The sequence below is a fragment of the Peromyscus leucopus genome, chromosome X (genome assembly GCF_004664715.2).
Source record: "Peromyscus leucopus breed LL Stock chromosome X, UCI_PerLeu_2.1, whole genome shotgun sequence".
NCBI lineage: Eukaryota > Metazoa > Chordata > Mammalia > Rodentia > Cricetidae > Peromyscus > Peromyscus leucopus.
Window position 1 is genome coordinate 15,641,687 of NC_051083.1, and position 22,864 is coordinate 15,664,550.

At 39.9% G+C, this 22,864-nt stretch overlaps 1 protein-coding gene across 1 annotated transcript; it reads right to left on the reverse strand.

Annotated features, from left to right (window-relative positions):
- Positions 1 to 14,325: 14,325 nt before the first annotated feature.
- LOC114701336 (protein FAM47E-like) lies at positions 14,326 to 16,057 on the reverse strand. Its single transcript, XM_028881435.2, has one exon. It carries the CDS (start codon positions 16,037 to 16,039, stop codon positions 14,747 to 14,749), a length of 1,293 nt encoding a protein of 430 aa, XP_028737268.1. The 5' UTR covers positions 16,040 to 16,057; the 3' UTR covers positions 14,326 to 14,746.
- Positions 16,058 to 22,864: the final 6,807 nt, after the last annotated feature.

Sequence of the window (22,864 nt, forward strand, 5' to 3'; positions counted from 1 at the left end):
ACAAGTCTTTGAAATAAAATATTGAAGAGGATATCAGAAGATGGAAAGATCTCCTATGCTCATGGATCTGTAGCATTAACATAATATAAATGGCCTACCAAAAGCAATCTACAGATTCAATACAATCTACATCAAAATCACAACACAATTTCTCACAGACCTTGAAAGAACAATACTCAGCTTCTTATGGAAAAACAAAACACCCAGGATAGTTAAAACAATCCTATACGATAAAGGAATTGCTGAAAAACTCACCATTCCAGATTTCAAGTTGTACTACAGAGCTATAGTAATAAAAACTGCATGGTGTTGTCACAGAAACATACATGTTGATCAGTGGAATCTAATTGAAGGCCCAGACATAAATACACACACTTATAGACACCTATTGTTTGATAAACAATTCAGAAATACACACTGGAAAAAAAGCATCTTCAACAAATTGTGCTAGTCAGACTGGAGGTCTGCATGTAGAAGAATACAAATAGATTCATACTTATCACCTTGCAACTCTAAGTGGATCAAAGACATCAATGTAAATCCAGTTACATTGAACTTGATAGAAGAAAAAGTAGGAAGTAGTCTTGAATGCATTGGCACAAGAGACCACTTCCTAAATAAACACCAATAACAAAGACACTGAGATTGACAATTAATAAATGGGACCTCCTGAAACTGAAAAGCTTCTGTAAGGCAAAGGACACAGTAAATAAGACAAAACGACAGCCTACAGAATGGGAATAGATCTTCACCAACTCCATATCGGACAGAGGGCTGATCTCCAAAATATTTAAAGAATTCAAAAAACTAGATATCAAAATACTAAGCAACCCAATTAAAAATGGGCTACAGAGATAAACAGAGAATTCTCAACAGAAGAATCTCAAATGGCTGAAAGACATTTAAGGAATTGCTCAACATCCTTACTCATCAGGGAAATGCAAATCAAAATGACTCTGAGATTTCATCTTACACCTGTCAGAATGGCTAAGATAAGAAACACTGATAACAGCTCATGCTGGTGAGGATGTGGAGCAAGAGGAACACTCCTCCACTACTGATGGGAATGCAAACTTGTACAGCCACTATGGAAATCAGTATGGCAGTTCCTCAGACAGTTGAGAGTCAATCTACCTCAAGATCCAGCTATACCACTCTTGGGTACATACTCAAAGGATGCTCAATCACACCACAAGAACACTTGCTCAGCTATGTTCATTATGGCTTTATTCACAATAACCAGAAACTAGAAACAACTTACATGCCCCTCAAACAAAGAATGAATAAAGAAAATATGAGGAAAAGAAAAACATACATACAATGGAATATTACTCAGTTGTTTAAAAAATGGCATCATGAAATTGTTAGGCAAATGGATGAAACCAGAAAAAATAGTTCTGAGTGAGGTAACCTGCTGGTAGCCATTAGCTGTTTCAGAGGAACAGCAGGTGGCAATTGAAGTTCAAGTGTCAGCCTGCCAGAAGAAAAACTCTGATGGGCATGTCTTGCTTAACCAAAGCTTGCGATAATACACACTCTGGGATGTCTTTTGTTTCTGTTGTGTCCTCACATGTTTGCTGCTACAATGTATATGGTGTAGGGAGTGCCTACTACCTGTATTGTAGTATGTCTATCTCATGATAACATCTTGATATACTGGGCATCTATTCTGTGGATTGTCAAAAAGATGACTCCTCCATAAGCTGTATAATTTTGATGTATAAAAATTAATACAAAGATTTTGTTACATAGTCAAGGCCCAAAATTCCCCCTAGAAGCTGCTTCTGATCACAGCTCAAATTAATGATAAACTGGGAGCCAGATTAGCTCAAATTCCTCTAATTTTATTGCTGAAACACCACTAGCTGATATAAAGCTTCAAAGGAGCTTTAAATTAGACCTGATGTCTTGCTAGTAGTTTTTTATTCGCAGGGACACACAGCTGTACTATCTGGCTAGGCTGTAAATACAAAGACAGCCCAATTATTGCTAGCTGGCAAATGATTAAGTCTTTGCACCCACTCCTGACCTCAATTTGTGAAAATAAATTCTGACTAGTCAAGGCTACAGAAAGTAATTTGATTCTAAAGTCCCAAATGAGGGCTGCAGGTGTTCTTGGATAATTAGAACTCTTATATTGCCTGAAAAAGTTTGTTGGGATATGTAAACTGTAAAAAGACATGATAGGACAGAACAATGTAGGGGAGCAACGAGAGAGTACAATGTGAGGTAGCAACAGAGTAGTACAACATGAAAGAAAACAGCATAATAAAAAGAACAAGATGAGAGAATAAAGAAATGAAACCATCAGAATAGGTAAGTGTGTTTTTTCCCTAACCCCTCAGACAAAAAAAAAAAATCTCAGTTTGTGCTACACTGTGGACTTTCCATTTGAGTCCTGTCTGCAGCCTGGAAACTGTTTTTTCACAGACTGTGCTAGTAACCCAGACCCAGAAAGATAAATGTGGTATGTATTTGCTTATAAGTGGATATTAGCCATTAAGTGAATGATAACCAAGCTACAATCTAGAGACCCAGAGAGGTTAGGTAAAGAGACAGACTCTGGGTGGATGCATGGATCTCAATGGGAGGAAGAAATAGAATAGATTTTATCTGGGGATGAATGGGATTGGGAGGGGAATCAGATAGAGGTGGACATAGGGTGGAGGGAGAGAGTGCTGGGGTATATCCAGGAACTTTGCTGTACTCGTTGTGTATTATTTGCTCACATGTTTCTTCTTTCCCAGCTTTAGCCAGGACATCAGTGGTGGGAGTAAATATTCCCCTTTTCTTCCAGTTTAGATGTCCCATGTGTTTTCTTTTGGTCAGTGGTATGTGAGAAGATTAAAAGTTTGTCACATTTTAACAGAAGCTGAAATGTTTTTACATGGTTGGACTTTGCCTCTCATATTTCTCAGATTTTCTACCTAAAAGACATGTATACAGTTGGTGTGTCACAAAGTAACAGAGAGAGAAAACCTCTACTCAACCCTAACTCAACTCAACCCATAAACAAGCCTGACAGATAACAGTTTAGTTGTAGAAGAGTCACTTTGTAGACTTCTGAATAATTTGGGGAATGCTTGCTAGATGACCAAAGGTAACATTTCAAAAGGTAAGATTAATCAAAATTTTATTATTAAAGTGATTCATTTCTGTGCAATGATAGCCAAAATTGGGTTATTCTCATTGATGATCATATGATGGCTATAAGTAATGTAAATAATGGCAAACTGATAACCAAAAAAGTTGCTTTAGTATTGCAATTCACTTTAGGAAATGCTTTATCAAAACTTGGCCAAAGAAGAAAATTCTATGTGTAGTTTTCAAGACTCAATGCTGTAAAGATTAATTTCTATATACAATATGATGATTTTATTTTTAAAGTAATGTAAAGGAAAAATTCCTCATAGGTGTAAGGTTTTTTTGTCTTTTGTTCTCTGCAGGGTATGTGAAGTTAGGGGTTTTTTTTTGGGAGGATTGGTCTTTTACCAAAGCATCATTTGTAGGGCTGGACAAATGGCTCAGTGGTTAAGAGTACATACGTCTGTTCCATAGGAACTGAGTTCAGATCCTAGCACCCACATTGTGTGTCACAAAACATCTGTATCTCTAGCTCCAGGGGTTCCCATGTCTTCTGACCCTCTGAGAGCACTGGTACACACATTCACATATACATATACATATACATATACATATACACATATGTACATATACACATAAGTACATACACATGTATATACAAGCATACACACACATACACATATATGCATAATTAAAAGAAAAAAGTAGCATTTTAAAGACATAATAATTTTCCCACCTGAAAGATGCCTGTATCCTAAACCTTGGGACTTATGAGTACATTACCTTATCTGATAAAAGAGAGTTTTCAGATATGATTAAAGACCTGGAAATAGGGATATTATCATGACCTCCTTCAATTGGCCATATCTAGGTCCTTTAAAGAGGAGAAATTTTCTTGAGGAGAAGAGACTTACTGGAAGACTGAATAGTAAGCCCACAAGGCAAATAGTGTAGGCAACGTTCAAGGTGAGAACAAACAAGCAAATTGTAAGCTGGAGCCTCAAAAAAAATGAATCATTATTTACATCCATGTTGGACTCCTGATCTACAGATATGGAAACAAAATTTGTGGTAATATTGCAGTAGCAATGGTAAACTAATGTTTGATGTGTCTGTCCTCTCAAAGGCAAGAGAGTAACAGTTTCTTAAAATGAGAATGTCTTTTGAGAACTATTCACTTCATTAGCCATTTTGTTGCTTGGGCTTTTTGAGTTCCTGTCTAGTTTTCTGAGTTCTTTGTACATTCTAGATGTTAATCTTCTGTCAGATATAAAGCCAGCAAAGTTGCTTTTTTTTCTATCTCTATGGCCTATTTCTTTATTAATTTAATTAACTGTTTCCTTTGATAGATGAATGTTTTTAATTTAATGAGGTTCCATTCATCAATGGTTGGAATATAAGTAGAATATAATATAGAAAAATTTGTAAACGTACTAATTGTATTAGTTGCTATACTGAAACACCATCATCAAAAGGTACTCATGGAGAGTTTATTTGGCTTATGCTTCCTGAGGGAGAGTCCATAATTGCAGGGGAGGCATGGTAGCAGATGGCTAAAGCAGGAAGATGAGAGAGCTCTTCTTCAATCAGAACGGGAAGCAGATGGTGAACTGTAAGTGGGTTGAATCTGTAGCCTCTCAGAGCACTGCTCCAAGTAATGGACCTCCCTCAGCAAGGCTGCACCTCCTCTCCACACAGGGCCACCAACTTGGGACCAAGTATTCCAATGCCTGAGCTGTTGGGGACATTTCTCATCCAAACCACCACACTATCCATCAGAGGAATTCAAAATAAAATGACAATGTGACAATGAGATTACATCTTACCCAGTCAGAATGGAAATCCTGAAGATAGCAAATCACAACAAATGCTAGTGGTGATATGGACAAAAGAGGAAATGGAAATGTATACCCACTATTGAACTTGGTACAGAAGTTGCTCAAAGACTAAAAAGAGATCTCTGTATAACTAACTCATCTATATAACCCCTGTGTATTTAGTCAAATGACTTCAAGTTAACATATCAGAGATCCTTACACATCAATGTTGATTGCAATACTATTGACCAATAGCTATTTTGTGGAATTAACCCAGGTATCTATCAACAGAGGAACGAATAAAGGGAATGTGGCGTATGCACACAAAAACAATTTTTTTTTTTTGGTTTTTTGAGACAGGTTTTCTCTTGTGTAGCTTTGCGCCTCTCCTGGAACTCGCTTTGGAGACCAGGCTGGCCTCAAATTCACAGAGATCCGCCTGCCTCTGCCTCCCAAGTGCTGGGATTAAAGGCGTGCGCCACCACCGCCCGGCTACAAAAACAAAATTTTTCCAGCCATAAATGAGAATGAAATTATGCTGTTTCCATAAGGGTGGAGTTTAAATGCTCTAGGGAGAAAGGAGACTAATGACAGGGGATGGTGCTACAAAGGGAAAGGAAAGGATACAACAAACACACACTTGCATGAAAATATAAATAAATTTGTAAAATGTTGATGTGTTTTAACATCAAATCACCTCATAGTATGGAAAACTTGCCAATTAATATATACTATTTTAAGTACTTTTATGTGGATTCCATTCCTTTTGAAACTTTGTGAATGTAAAGACACATGAAGCCTGCTCCATAGGAGAGAATACACTCCTGGTACAGTAAATCTGTTTAAAAGCCTATGACTGGGGAGGGCACAGGTCGTCAATCTGCCTTTTAAATGTGTCTGCTTATACCAATAGTCTGTTTATATCACTGCTCTCAGCCTTGATCAGAGAAGCTTCTTTTGTAGAAGGTGATGATTAATGCAAAGACTAATTGAAATGATAAAACTTGGCAAAGTGAGTACCTTCAGTAGGCCCTGCCAAAGTATGCCACCAAAAGAACACGACATGCACAACAGAGTTAGTGTAAGAGGTTTATTGGGGGACAGGGAGAGTGTGTAGCTCAAATCTTAAACGGTCTCATTAACAAAAAAACCTGGGAGCCAGGTATTGGGGTGAACTCTGAAAGATCAGAGAAGCAGAACAAACCACAGCTAACCTCACCTCAACAACTCCTCATCCGATTCTGTTTCCTCAAACTGGAAGCTTCTGAGTCCTCATCCAAATGGATCTCAGCTGAACTATTGCTAAAAGCCTAAAAGCTTAAAAGCTCTAGTTCCTAGTCCTCACACCTTATATACCTTTCTGCTTCCTGCCATCACTTCCTGGGATTAAAGGCATGTGTCACCATGCCTGGCTGTTTCCAGTGTGACTTTGAACTCACAGAGATCTGGATGGATCTCTGCCTTCAGAAGGATAGGATTAATGGTGTGTGCCACCATTTTCTGGCCTCTGTATCTAGTGGCTGTTCTGTTCTCTGACCCCAGATAAGTTTATTAGGGTGCACAATATACTGGGGGACACAATATCACCACATTTGTGGAAGAGTAAAAGGCCATCTTGGAGTGGAGACCTGAGATACGCAGACAGACAGATAGACAAGAGAGCAAGAGGAGCAAGAGAGAGGCCTGTGACTGACAGACAATTTTAAGGGGTGCTCACATCACATAACCAAAGGTGGAAAGGCACTTGGCAGCAGCTGATGGTGTAATTGCTGCTGCCTGCTAAGGCAGGCTTCCTGTTTCCTCACCTTTATAAAAAGATGAGAAAGTAGGAAGGGGTGGCTGGTGAGGCAAGAATGAGGGAGCCGTGTTCTCGCGACTGCTTCCAGCTGTCTGGGGACATCTGCATCTTTGTGGACCAGAGAAAGCTGTGATGCTGGCCAAGTCCTGGCATAGCTGACTGTTTCACTCACTGTCCAGGCTCTGTGGGACCTTCAGTCACTAGGAAAGTGAAGGACTAGTTGAAGCAGTCTGTGAGGCTGGACCACTCAGGGCTAGCCACTTTGAAGCTGTCTGGGATGTAGATTTTTGAGGCGACACCTGAACCTGGCATGATGCTGGAACAGATATATATGGGGCAAACATAAAGTTAAAGTGTTTAGGGGGAAATTTTTTCTTAGGTCCTGGTAATTGAGGAAGGGGAGTCCCAAGACCAGAAAAAGGTGGGGGAGATCCCACCTTCAGGAATAAGAGGAATAGGCAGGGGGGGAAACAGGCTGTTGATTGACAGTACTTATCTGGAGTTCATTTGACCCATGAGAAGTGGATTCAAGTTGATTCCCCAGAGTTTACAAGAATTTTGAGTTTACAAAAATGTAAGTTTTAGACAGATTCCTGGAGCTTGCAAGAATTTGGAGTTTACAAAGAGAGCTGAGTTTTATACACATTAGCATTCCCACTGTTTATAATCTGTACTGAAATCCACATTGCAAACAAGGCAGTAGACTCATGCCTTTGAGTTACAGTAAAATCTTGGAGATCCAGAAATGAATCTGGGTTAAAAGCATGAACATTCTTTCCTCTATCCAGAAGACAGGGTGTATATAGACACTTTCTGCACAATGAGAAGCACTTTTAAGTCTATACTTAGAAGACAATCAAAGGGAATTTAAAATCTTGAGCTTGTGATTATGATCAAAATAGTCGTGCTTTACCAGAGCTAGATTAATAGTCTATCAGAACTCTATTGATCAATGTTAGGACTATGAACTTTTGAGGTCTTAATATAACAGTAGCATAGTGAGAGGAAGAAATCTGAAATGTTTTCTATTCTTTTTATACACTTTTAATCACTTTTAAAAATCACCACTTAAGCTTTAACATCCTCAGACCTCTATAACTTGCATTTATACACCTTAAGTCACTTTCTTATCACAATTTAAGCTTTCACTTCCTTGGACCTTTATACTTACATTTACACACCTTAAAAAAAACCACCTTCTTAGACCCTAAAACATTTTCTTAGATCCTCACAACTTAAATTTTCATATCCTCACATAAACTTTACACCTTAAAACACCTCCTTTCTACCTAATCATTCACCAGGAGACACATGTGGTTGATTCCTGAAGGTAGTCATTATAGGGGGAGTTCCTTAAATTAGGAGAGTAAGGCCATTTCTTAACTCTAGGAGAGTAAGGCTCATGACCTGAATTTTACACATAAAGGGAACTGAGAAGGTAGCTGAGGCCTTGATTGCTGTTGTTTAAACTGGCAAAGCTATCACTAGCCTAGTTGTCAATGCCATCAGAGTTCTTAGAAGGATACATTTCACCTGAGTAAGCAGAAGTGCAGACTAAGCAGCTTCCGAATCTATTAAAAATGACAGAGACTTCCCCATTACTTAGATGGGTTACTTTAGGTTCTGGTGGTCTCCAGAGCTTCATTGGGAGTGGTAGTCTTAGGTGTGGCTGTCATACAGGACAGCATTTAATCTTTGTCATACAGAGCAGCATAGGTCTTTGGCTGCCAAACCCAGGTCTGAGATTTTTCTTTAGAGGAGTAACTTGGGGGGCTGACCTTACTTTCACCAGGCAAAGTAGGGAAGTCAACACAAAAGCATCCACAGTGTGAACAGAGCCCTGGCAGCAGGTGAGGCATGGGGCAGTTTTCCCCAGTGGTTAGCATTACCACAATCTAGGTGGAGTTGTTGTGCCCCATCTGTCTTCTTTGGATACTTTAAGGGTTCCCACTAGGAGGGGGGAATTTCTGTCTATTATGGGAAGCTTAAACATTTTAAATGCCATATTTTGCAGATCTCTGAAGCATTTGAGGACCACCTATGTATTAAGGTATTAAGGATATCTGAATAGACAAAATTTGCTTGTTTCTAATTAGTTGTTTTAGGGTTAACTTTGAAAACATACACAGGGGCTAAGTAAAGCTAATTCTTGTAATTAATTACATTAGTACTTATCATGACTACAATTAAAGAATTTGATCATTTATAAGGTGACTGATTATTAACTGATATTCCTTAACTATCCATAACAGTTTACAATAAGTTAGTAGCTTTCATATGGCAAGGACTTTAAGCTCCATTCCTGTTTAAGGTGACTGACCATTAACTTACATTCCTTAAATATCTTTAGCATTTATAATAAGTTAGTAACTTTCATAAGACTAGGACTTTAAGTTCCATCCCTGTTTGGTTTAACCTTTAAAAATAACAAATTTTGAAAGGAAGCTCTTCTAGCATCAAAATAAAACTTTTTAATCATATATACAGTCCATAGAGAAACTGGCAACTTTACTGATCCTTTTATAGTATGCCATGAAATGAAAATAGCCACTCCATGGTGAAAAAGGAAAAAAGTTCATTCCAAACTGTCAAGGCTGTCTCCTGGGAAAGCAAGGAGAGGCAACAGGGCAAAGATATTCAAGGTTAAATGGGAACAGGAGAAAGGGGGCTTGTGAGCTGGGGTGGGGCCCATGAGCAGGGGCTGTGGGAGCCTGAAGACTAGCATTGCCTTGACACGTTAATAGGCACCACAGTCATACATAAATGGAAGGGCCACAAGATCCTCTTGCCTGACATAAGAAAAATGACTCCCTTTTTTGCAAGCAGGAACTTTCTTCAAGCCTCTGAGGAAATAAGGGCTTTTGTTTAAATGCCTGACCTTGGGAAGAGGACTTTCTTGGGGAACCAGACATCCCATTATAGAATATTGCAGGGGGTTTTGTATGGCTTAATTCATCCAAATAGCTAAAGCTTAAAGTGAGTGAAGACAAAGCTAGACAAATATTACTGTGAACCTGAATAGATGTTAGGAATTTATAAATCTTGATTATCAAATGTACCTTATTTATCAAATATATGTTGTTACCCATTCAATTTTTCTACTAGCTTGGTGTTAAACATTTAGCAAAGATATAAGTAGTTAGACATGTCTTAAACCAGCTTTTGTTAATCTGAATAGACCTTCACAACCTTAATTTTTTTATCAGCATATAGAGTAGATTGTAAACCAGAGTTGAATCCCATATATAGTATGTCGTTGTAAATATAACCTTAAATTTTTATCATCATATAAAAATCTATACCAATCCAAAATATTTGAGACTTATTGTTGCTTCCTTAGTCTAAAAAGAGATTCAACGATAAACTAAGAGCTCAGTAGGACCAAGAAGTTTTATAATTGTTGCTTTATGACATATGATCATCTTAAGATGAAGTCACATGATCTGCACTCTTTAACCTTAGAAAAGATGGTTGCCAGCCATGTGGCCACCTACATCCTGATGAGGTCACCAGACAAGATGGAGAAGAGCTGTGCAACTGGCATCTCCAGCTCTGACTCCCACTTTCCAACAAATGTACAGACAAGACATTTACACAGTTTAGGGAGGGAGAGCAGACAGAAACAAACAGGCCTTGAGCAAAGAAGAAGAAACAGGGAGTGGAGAATTCCTTCTCGTTCCCCTGATCACTTGGTCTGAGGTATATTGAGGCCAAAAAGGAGTGGTCAGAGGTTCTCCAAAAGATATCCCATGGGGATCAAGGAGGTGTATGACACAGTTCCCACCCATGAGGAAGAGAGAGCTCTGAAGCCTGAGAGCCCCAGGCATCCTCAGGATCCAGGGAGGACCAAATAAAGAAGGCAAAGCTGTCTAGTGGGTCACAGTTGTCCAGGTGAGACAGTTGTCTGGTACCAGGCTTCTGAAAAAAGTCAGAGGGTGAAAACCATGCTCAAGAGCAAATCTTATCCAGGGAAGTGGTCAGAGACTCAGTGATGTGTTTAAGCCAACTGAGGGGGAGGACTCAGCAGCTGCCAGTGTGGAATGGAAAGCAAAGTGATCGGTGGATGAGAAAGCACATCTGTTGCAGGAAGAGTGGGTGGGTAGGATCTAGACCAAATGCCAGGAAAGCCTCGGAAGTCTTGGCACCAATGAAAGGATGCAAATACTGCAAAGTGGCTACCTTCAGCAGGCCCTGCCATGGTATGCCACAAAGAGAACGCGACACACACAACAGAGTTAGTGCAAGAGGTTTATTGGGGGAGAAAAAGAAGGAGAGTGAAAGAGCAAAAGGCCACCTTTCTGTGGGGACATGAGAGAGGCAGACAGACACAGACAGACAGACAAAAGCACAAGAGGAGAAAGAAGACTGAGACTGATGGACACTTTTAAGGGGTACTCATGTCACTAACTGATGGTGGAAGGCACCTGGCAGCAGCTGATGGAAGACGTAACTGCTGCAGGTGCTGAGGCAGGTGGCAGTGGGAGCTAACACACTAATAGCTGGAAACAGGAACACAAGTGCGAAAGCCAAAAAGACATTTCCTGAACAGTAGGGGAAGAAGGAGAGAGCAAGTTCCTTAGAGTACCACAAAGGTGCTGTGACCAAGATAAAATCATCAGAACTGCCCAACAGGACAGTCACAAGGGGGACTTGCCAATGCCTCGCTTTTTGTTTGGGTTTTTAGAAGGAGCTGTTCAAAGAGGAGTGGGACTGTAGTGGGTGTCGCCATGACTTGCCTATCAGCATGCTGACAGCTGCCTCTGTAGTTTTTCCAGGAAATAGAATGTTGTCAGCTGCTGCCTGCAAATGATAGTCCCCAAGAAACAAACTGCCAGAGCAAGAGCTAGGCAGTGAAAGCTCTCCTATGCTGAGAGACACCTACAAGTCTTGCAGGAACTCTAAGGATGAAGCATTTGTGGACTTTTTGGTTGTCCACACTCCTGCTAGTACAGTCCAGTAAGAAACTCCAATAAATGTCTTCATTTGCCAAGTTGGACTTTCATAGAATTGTTAGTTTAATCTGTCATCAGATTGCGTGAATAGAAGTTTCTCCCCAGAAGAGACACAACACCTACATAAAGAAGACTCAGTTCAAATTAAAGACAGCAACACACACTTCAGACACTGGACAGCGTGTGTAAAGAATATGTCTCTCTGGAAGAGTGTGTAGCCTCAATGGACAGTTGCATCTGAGAAAATAGTAAAAGAAATAGCAGACCAAGGCAGATCATTAAAATAAAGAAGTTGTGTGAGGATTGGTCAGTAAGGAAAGTCAGTTCCTGGGTTGAAGACCACTCCCACAAGATGAAGGACACTAGCCCAAGCCATGGAAGCCATGCTGCCAGAGTGAAAGCAACATCTCTGACAGGGAAGGCCTTCAGGCATCTTACCTGGCATCCCCACCAACTTTACAAAAGCTTCCTTAGTTCCCAGAAGAAGTAGGACCCAGACTAAAGCCTCCATGAAGAAGAGAGCACTGAGGAACACAAACTTTGAAGAGGCAACATAACCACAAAAATTTTAATGGTTTATCTAGTTTCACTTTGTGTGCATTGGTATTTTGCCTGTGTGAGGGTGTCAAATCCCCTGGAGCTGCAGTTATACACAGTTGTGAGCTGTCATGTGGGTGCTGGAAATTGAACCCAGTTTCTCTAGAAGAGCAACCAGTGCTCTTAACTGCTGAGCCATCTCCCCAGCTCCACAAAAAGTTTCTTAATTTTCAGCAATAGAACCATTGAGTATGATAGAATATGAGACTATCACAACAGATTATGTCATCAAAACCTTTTTTTTCCTTTGGATTATCAAAACACCCATTTCCCTTTTATGAATACACTCCTCTTTTATAAATATATGCTTAGTACGAATTGTGTGCTACCTCTGACCATAAGCAATTATAAAAAATAGTTCTATGATTCTCATCAAAATGTCTTTGAGTTTAATGGCATGGATTCCTTTTTATATATGAGGAAACTGACTCCGTGCAGTACAAGGTCACAAAGCTAAAATAGAAAAATCATCTAATTGCAAAATTGATTTCTGACCCAAAATATGGTGCTTTTTGATGATGCATGGACAGCATTGAATGAAGTTTTACAATAGGAGTCAAATTGGCATTATTTTGATTGTGTTGAGGGAGGTCAGAGACTTAGTCCATCTTTGCCACCACAGCTCTTCCAGTGAACCACTGCATGCTGGCATATTTCTAATCACTGCTACATTTACTGATATTTGATTTCCAAAAGAAGTTCGTTCATGTTGCATTCAAATATTTCAGTGGTTATGTTAAAAATGGAATGGTTGGCCGGGCGGTAGTGGCGCACGCCTTTAATCCCAGCACTCGGGAGGCAGAGCCAGGCAGATCTTTGTGAGTTCGAGGCCAGCCTGAGCTACCAAGTGAGTTCCAGGAAAGGCACAAAGCTACACAGAGAAAGCCTGTCTCGAAAAAAAAAAAAGTGAAATGGTATGTATGAAGATACATATCATGGGATAGGGGGAAGGTTAACATACTGAATGACCCACATCATTAAAGTCTCCAAGGCATACGTGGTTATGAAAAATTATGACAAATGCATGCAATGCAATAGAAACTGTCTATTATATACAACCAGCAAAATGACTTTGGGGGAAAAATAAGACACCAGTGGCAGAGACAACTTCACTTTGTGAAGGGTGAAGATTATAGAAATGTGTGAATTGTTAACAAGCCAGGGAATGAAGAAGAATTAAATTCAATCTAATATTTGAAAGTGTTTTCCCCATTTCTGTTCTTTTACCAACTATATGAGCATCCATTTTGTCCTCTGCATCTTCTAGTTATTAAGAACCTAACTTCAGGAAAAAAATGAATCCAAAATGGACTCAACACTTAAATGTAATATCTGACATCATAACACCACTATTTGGAAGAAAAGAACACAGGGAGAAATGACTTGGATATTTGTATGAGAATTAACTTTTTGGATATGATATTAAAAGCATAGTCTATGAATGCAAAGAAACACAAATGAGATACTTCAACACTTTCTTCAGGGAAAAGAAACAAATAGTAAAAGGTGCTATGAGATTGCAATATTTGCAAATCCCATATGTGATAAGGACTTAATTGTGAAAATATTAAATCATAACTGTGGGAGCCCATTTTCAGGTTCCTTGTGGCTTTACCCAGAAGGTCTGCATAGGGAGGATGATTGGACCATGGGCCTGAGTGCAGGTGTCTGAGATGGTCTGCATTTGGCTGTGCTGGAGGGAGGTCTTTTTCTCCACCCCTTGGCGTCTCTATAAATACCCTGGAGCAGAGACAGTCAGGGCCCATTGGAAAAGGTTCAAGGCCCTCTCAAGGCTATCCTTTATTTTCTATCTGTTTATCTCCACAATATTCTCTGCAATATAAATCTTTCTATCAAATATTTCCTGCTGCTCACACTCAAGAAAACACTGGGGAACTGTGGGGGTGGTGGGTAAATGCCCCAAACATAACTGTTCTCACAAAACATATACAAAGAGAATAAATGAAAATATCCACTGCTTTGTTAATGTTCTGTACAGACAAACAAGTTGAAATTAATATTGCAAAACACCAAAATGAATTTGAAATTAAAATAATTAGTAACAGCTACTATCACAGAAGATGAATTCACATTTATTTGGCTATTGATTACAAGTTTTGGTGGGCAAAATAATCGCAACAGTTATTTCATTAAGTTTTAATCCACAGAGAGCTATTCAAGTTTGCTTTTATTCTGTGCAATTGCAGTGTTTTCAGATTCTTCACACATTGTGTCATCACTGGATCTTATTTAAACTAATTGTTTTTATTAACGGTTTTATGCATTCTTATAATTGATTCATGTAATGATGTAATATCTTCAATGCTACAAAAACTGTGGAAAAAGTACATGTGAATGTTGATCCCATAATTGATAAAGTATCTAACATATTTGTGAAGGCATGACAGATCAATGAGAATTATTTCATTGTGTATAATTTGATTGATGGGTAAAATTCAAGCAAGATATAGCCAAATAAGACATAATTAGAAAAACATCTAGTTATTTTCTTTCTTCTGTTCCTTTGCTTTTTCCCCTTCTTCTTTATGTTCATCATCGTCGTCGTCATCATCATCATCACCTGTATCCATGATCCAATAACAATCTTTAAACATGTTTGATGTAGGAGTACATTCAAAACCCCATCTCCTCTTCATAAACATCTGCTCCAGGGAGCTTGGTGTAGTTTCTTCCTTGCTTATGAAGTATCTCCAGTCAGTTGGTTCATAAGTTTCTCCAATGATTTCTGAATTACCAGTGTTTTCACCTTGAAGTTCAAGTTCAGTGGAATCTGTTATAGAGTCTTCATTTTCTAGTGTTTTCAACCGGTGATTTTTCAGGTATGATGATGATAATGATTCATACCTAATCTCCTTGATGGCTTTATGAGGATCGTGTTGTTTTTGGAGTTTTGTATCGAAGTTGGAGTCCTGTTTGGAGAGTCTGATGTCCTTCCCTTTGCTCGTTTTCTTGCCATACTTGACATCAAATGTAGGCGGATCAGTTTTCTTGGCAGATGATTCTTCATGGCTCGGTTGATTTTCATATCCCGTGTCAGTTTGTTTCATGGCATCTCGATAATATTCAGCCCAATCACGGACGTCATCCCCTCCTTTGTATATATATTTGTAATAAATAGAGCTAAGCATATCCTGGCCTCTGTGTTTGCCGTCATGGAGCCAAGTGCCTTCGCATGACCAGGGAAGCTTGTGAGGTTCCAGATCTAATTTGCCTTGGGACTGTTTGCCGGTGTTGGTGGGCTGTTTGGTTGCTTCCCTGTAATCTTCCCAATATGGCCACTTGTACTCCAGAATCCGGTTAGGTCTTGGTGTTTCCAGCATTTTGATTAGTATGTCTGCAGAATTCTCTTCTCCTCGAGGCCAGGGAGTTAGCAGATTCTGATTCTGGCGGAAACCTATGTCGTCCCAGAAGGTTCTTCGTGTTTGTTGGACCGGCAAAAGTGGATGATACACTCCTGAGTCATCAACTTGCTTTCTCGGGCTCTTGTTAGCAACTGGACTGGGCATTCCGCGAAAAATCGTAGGGAAAATGGTACCCTCCATGCTGCGCGGGGTCAGCTCTTCACTTGCTGTGCCGACTTTCCTGAAGTCATCTGGCCGTTCCTTAACAGAGGGTCGGTGCTGGCCCTCCACAGAGGTGGGCAACCTCAGCGGCTCTTTCTTGTGCTTTACGAAACACTTGGAAGAGTCCTTCCATCCAGACTTGCCAGTCGTGTCTTGAGACTTTATTGTCCGCCGGGCCTGGTTTCCCGGCATCCTGTGGTCTCCCATATTCCTGACTGTGGGGCCACTGCCTCAGGAATTTGTTTTGTTGCGGCTACTCAGTTGCTAGGAGATCTGGACTGAATATCTAGGATTCTACTGTGACAAGCAAGGGAGTGTCCGCCAGCAGACTCCTCCATTCTGTTCTACATAGTGTGGGCAAAAAAAAACCAAAAAACAAAAAACATGCTTTATTTATCAGTCTTTTTCATGGACTTTCAGATTGTTCCTGTCTTGACCTACATTTCAAAGAATGTTTCTATGGAAATGTGTATTCAATATTATTTTATATTTACTTAAAATCATACACAATATACATAAGTGTGTGTGTGTGTGTGTGCGCGCGTGCGCGCGTGTGTGCGTGTGCGTGTGCGTGTGCGTGTGCGTGTGCGTGTGCGTGTGTGTGTGTGTGTGTGTGTGTGTGTGTGTGTGTGTGTGTATTAAAGGAAGTTTAGAACTGGGCTGGCAATGCTCCCCTCAAGAATGATAGATTAGCAAACCCCAAGAGTGGGCACCAGAAACCTCCTTTTGAAAGGTTGTTCAGATAAGTACAAGTAGCTCCCTAAACAAAATAGATTATAGACAACCTCTTGCCTCTCAGGGGTTGAGGGTAGGCCCCTGTTGCTGAAGACATCATATACTTAGGATGCATGACTAAGATGATTTGACTTGGATCTAGCCAGAAAACCTCTTTCCAGGATAGTAAGGTGGCTCAGAAAACATCAAGGAAGAGGAGGCAGAAAGTTTGTGAGAGCCAGAGGACTAGGAAGTCTGCTGTGAAACAGTCTCTCCTAGAAATGGCTGCATAAACAACCAGAACAATGGCAATATCAGTGGACATGTTAACATGGGAAGAGGGAGATTCATGGGGTTCTGCCCCTAGACAAAGAACTACAGGCAACTAATAACTGTTGGGAAAGGGAGAATTAACTTCTCTCAAGGATGAGCCCCACTATTGGTTGTCCAATGCCGAGTGTTAGGCTTGAACATCTCCAACATCCTGAATCTCCATTGCAACTTGGGCTTTCTCTTTACAGTTTCACGCAGTGGCCTTCCCAGGTGTCCTTACAGGGAAATACCTTGTAGAAGAAAGGTACACTGCAAAAGTATTGATTGCATGGTCTTCTGTCCATAACTGGGCCACAACTTCTTGTCCTATATGGAAGGGTTCAGTTTCAAGGCTTTCTGATTGAACAAGGGACTCCCCCAAAGACACGAGTGTGCAGTTTGACATTCTTACTATAAAATACTGTGACCTTTGAGGCGAGCATTTGATTGTCAGACTATATAGTGACTATGTTAATTCTTTGCAGTACAGATTCTATTGAGAAAGAATATGGGAAGCAAGACATTCCCAGAATTTTGCAAGGAGCAATCCAGTCCATATTTTCTCTTAGCCTTGTCAGAGGACTCAACTATTTCTCACAATGAGCTGCCATTTTTATTAATGTGTAAATGATTCTGTGATAATAAAGTCCTAATTTAGCTTTTTAAAAAACCATTGCATGCAGCTGCCCTGTGTCAGCTGAGAAGATGTTCTATAGTTTCTTCCTGGGGAATTTTTCTGTCCCTTAGAGTAAGAAAGCCTGTATCTGGCATGGCAGGGATGTTGGAGAGTTGTTGCTCACCGCATCAACTCTGAAACCACAAGAACTCTGCTGCCTATGTTTTGCAGAGCTTTTCAAAGATAGAACATTGAGGTTGGGTGTTTTATTTGTTCCCTAGCACTGCCTAGGAACCCTGAATGCCAGCTGCCTTCTACAGCTACATGGAAATTAACCCACACCTTGGCAGATTGGACTTACACCTTACTTCACTTATGTACTACTCTATTTCTGCTTCTGAAGCTCGCCTCCTTTATTGTATATCATCCAGTTCTAGCCTTAAGTGCCTGTTTCTGGGCATCCTAAGACTTGTATATTATGTGTTCCTTTTCCTCACTATGAATAGTCTCAATTTTATATTAGAAATATTACTCACTGTTATGTTGTATGTGTGTATGGTGTGTGTGTGTGTATGGTGTGTGTGTGTGTGTGGTATGTGTGTGTGTGTGTGTGTGTGTATGAGAGGGGGAGAGAGAGATACAAATGTTGCATGCTTTTATAAAAGTTAAGCCTTAAACCCTGTGATGTTTTGAACATGAAAACTGACTCCGGTAACTCAGTTCATTAACTTATAGTAATGACATAAATTACAAAGCCTCTAACACATGATTTATTTACAAGCATTAACCTCAAAACTGCAAAACAACTTCCTTATAACATGTAATGTTAAGGACACAAAGCAAGGTCTTTCTAAGTTTTATGGAAGTGTCTCAGTAGCCCTTACACATGTAATGTCAGGCATTAAGATTTGGAGATGAAAAGTCTGAATTTGGAGAGAGTTCCTTGATGTGTGCCCAGCATGGCAATGGGGAAAAAGAGGCAAAAATAATCTCTTAACATAAGAGATTCATTTTGAAAGGGCATCCAACTTTTCACATTTTGCCTTAGGAAATGTGGCATCAATAAAGAGAAAAGTATTTCAGTGAATGATACAGTCAGTATAGTAATGGATGCCTATTGTCTTCTGTCTATAACCTTATAGGAAGCTAAGAATGACGTGATGCCCTTGGTTACAGAAGATCCATAGGCAGCTCAGACGTTGCAGGGGTAGAATCAAATGTCAAGGTCAAAGGTGGCTATCTAGCCTGGCAAGATAAAGGACAGTATGCAAAGGTTCCATCAACACCCTCTTTCATGTAACGAATTTACTATCAAATTCAGGAAATATTTTCTCTATAAATCAGTGTTCCTCCACGGCCTCTACTTCAGTTCCTGCCTCCAGGTTCCTGCCTTGAGTTCCTGCCCTGACTTCCCTCAGCAGTGGAGTGCGACCTGAGAGTGTTAACGCAAAATAAACCCTTTTCTCCCCAGTTTGCTTTTGGTCATGGTGTTTTTAGCACAGAAAGAGAAAGTAAACTAAGATGGGGACCCGCCCTTGGAAGGACTGTGTGACTCCGACTTTTCCTCTTCCTGGAACAGCAGTCAAAGTCTAACACGGAAACTTAGTCAAAAGTCTACAAATCAAATGCACCAAAGTTCTTAACCAATTCTAATGAAAAAGCTGTATCACCTGCCAGTTTTGCCTTTGTAAGACAGACAAGCCAAAACTAGGTGACTTGAAATAGTCATAGAGAGTATATTTGGTTCCATCTGCTGTTTCTAAAAATGTAGTAGGTATTTTGATAAATAAACTATATTTCTGTTCCAAGGTAAACATTTGTAAATGGGTAAAAAACAAAAGAGAATGAAGATATAAAGATGCTCAATGAATTAAAAAGAGATGGAGAACTATGGAATTAGAAGAGACATTAGTTCAGTGTCCATCATTTATAATAAAGTCTCAGACCAATGAGCTAGTTGACAAAGAATGGGTCTCCTTCCAGTGTGTGAACTATAAATAGTGGTGATCGGTGTCTACAAAGGCCCACAATGCATATCATGTCCTGTTGTTTCTGATCTTGTGTTGTTACATCCCACAAAAGAGTTGACTGCGTGATTAGTAGGATGTGATGGAAGTAATACTCTGGAACTGAAGGCCTGAGACTATACCTTAAGAAGAATTGAAGCTTCTGCTTGGTGTGCGAGCCCAAATTACTCAAGGTCAGATAATCTGAGCTTGCTTTGCCCAGCAGGGCTGTATAATGGGATGATTTGGTCATGGGCGTGTTTGCCAGGTGTTTGGAAGGGTCTACACTTGGCTGTACCGTGTGCTTTGATCTTGAAAGGGGGGGTCTTTTGCCTCTCCCCTTGGCATATTATAAAAAGCCTTTTGCATAAACGATGAGGTGTTTGGGTGTTGATCCAGGCCCTCCCAAAGCTATCCTGTGTTTTTGTCTTTCTTCTCGTCGTCTAGGTATCTCTTTCTACCTAATATTTCCTAATTCCTCTGTCCTCCACAAAAGGTGGGAGCTGGACACCCATAGCTTGGACCTTTCTAACACTCACCTTTGGGAGATCTCTTAGGACCCATTTGTTGAACTGTGAGATCAAGCAACATGGATGTGGTTTAAATGTTCTAGTCATCAGGTCTAGTTACAGCCTCGGTCAACAACCAAATACTGTCAGCTTTGAGAGCATACTGTCTTGTGAATGCAGAGCTCTATGAAATCTGCAGTCTGAGCCAGCCACCAGCTCTGACTTCATAAGCATTTCCAAGTGAGACCTTAAGTTGCTAAGGTGGCTCAATCTGCAAAACAGAAAGGGATAAAAATAAAGAATTGTCTTGAGCCACTACATTTAGGGATGGTTTGTGGTGCAGAAACAGATAACTGTAACTGAGTAGAACTGAGGAGGGACCCAGATTTCTACTGCCTTACTCACAAATGCAACACATAGTTTCTTACATGAACTACTTAGTCAAAGGAAATATTTTAAGCAAAGCCAACCAAACTTATGCATTCAACTGCATTCCTTGATGATTTTTTCCTACTTCTAACTTCTATCTGTACTTCCTTGTGTATTCTTTGTATGAATTTTTTTTTTTTTTATTGCCTAGAGCTATTAACATAGACGAGTGTCGTGACACGCCTTAATCCTAGATCTCTGTGTTAGATACAGCATTAGATATGCTTAAGCTAGCTGTACATTCAACAGTACGAGCAGTCATGCTTGTTAAAAAAAAAAAAAAAAAAAAAAAAAAAAATAGTCTCTTCAATAACGCACAGGGTAGATTTAGCTCTGTTTTTTTTTTTTTTTTTTTTTTTTTTTTTTTTTTTTTTTTTTTTATAACATGTTCATTGTTAATAGTGTGCTTACATTCATATAACCTCATAAAACCCTCATGAGGTCTTTTCTGTAGCTAGCTCCATTTATGGATGAAGAAGCTAATCCAAAAGACTATAGGTTGCTCTTCACAAACTGATGACAAGGACGCTTTGCTAAAGACAACATCTACATGATTGATTGAACACAGAGAGTTTGAGCTGGTGCCTACCTAGAGCCTTCACCCCTGCTGACTAGTATTCACGGTACTGGAAGGTACTCTGCATACTACCAAGACAGAAACTCAAATACCAACCCAGCTACAAACCCTTCCATCTACAATGGTGTCTGTCCCATAGGCAAGACGTGCTAGTCAATGGTGGCATATAGCTTGTGGGAGTAACTCCCCAATATCTGCTTTGACATAAGGCCCCCTCCACGATATGGAATCCTTATGAGATGCAGCTTGGGTGACCAAGTACCTAAGACTAAATAGCCCAGAGACCTAGAGGAAAACCAAATACTACTGCTCTACTAAAGGAACATAGCAGTAAAATGATTCCTAATGACATTCAGGTAGACTCCTAGATCCGTGTCTTGCTCATCCATCATCAGAGAAGCTTCTTCCTACAGCAAATGGGAATAAACACAGAGATCCAGAGCCAGACAATATACAAAGAGAGACTTTAGAACACTCAGCCATAAACACAATGTCTCCATCAAATCCTTCCCCTCATGGCTCAGAGCCCTGTAACAGAGGGCATGACAAGAGTCTAAGAGCCAGAGGGGATGGAGGACATCAAGAAAACAAGACCCTCCAAACACAACAGGACCGATGTACATCGAACTCAGAGAGACTGAGGCAGCATGCGCACAGGGCCTGCACAGGTCTGCACCAGATGAGTCTCTGCGTCTATATCTGTTTCTTGTGCCTTTCCGTGGGCTCTTTTCTTTCTGTTTGTCCTATGCCGATTTGTTTGGTTTTTATTTTATCTTTTATTTTGTTTTAGTATTATCCCTCCGATGCCTGTTTGTTTTCTAAGGAGCGACAGAAAAGAAGTGGAACTGGATGGGAGGGGAGGGGAGGAGGAAGTGGGAGGAGTAGAGGGAGGGGAAACCGTAATCAGTATAGATTGTATGAAAAACAACTATTTTCAATAAAAGAAGCTGAGGCATTAAGTAGTTTAAGATTTTCTTGCACTATTAAACTATTAAATATTCACAACTGAAACAGAATCAGGCCCTGAGTCGTACCTTTCAATTAACAATATATTTACTATCATACTAGACTTCAGACCTGGAAGTTTGAGTTGCATAATTCTTTACCAGATAGTTAATAAGCCCTCAGACTGGAGTAGCACTACTCTATCATACTCGGTGGAATCTTCAACAATTCCTTTACTACTAGCAAATTATAGCCTTCCTCTAAATACGTTATGTGCTAAATAAATTACCAGTAGAACCAATGACCATTTTGACTGGGGAAATTTTGTGAAGATTAAAACTTGAAATGCAGAATATTTCAGGATAATTATATATTGGCCTAGAGAGATGGCTCAGAGGTGAAGAGCATTGGCTGTTCTTCCAGAGGTCCTGAGTTTAGTTCCCAGCAACCACATGGTGGCTCACAACCACCTATATTGAGATCTGGTGCGCCCTTCTGGTGCAGAACACTGTATACATAATAAATAAATAAATCTTTACAAAATTTTATATTGACTTCCTTCACCTTTGCCATGAGTCTTAACTTAGTCGTTCACTTGTAGAACATTTCGTGCATTTCTATTACCTAGTCTTTCCTCATTTGTGGCTTTTACATTCCTAGATGTGTTACAAAACACAGAAACAATATTCGATTGAATCTGGGGCAGTGCAGCCTTGATTACTTCAAGAAAGCACAACCTTGATTGTGTTCTGTCCTTCACTGCTCTGGTGTGAGGGAATCACACTTAACACCAGCAGTGCCCTTGTAGCACAAGGCTTGAGACAAGGCCTAGAGATGAACGAGCCAAGAAAGGCTGCTTCTGGGTATTGTACCTTGATATATCCACATTGCAATATAGCTTGGTACATATATTTAATGCATTAG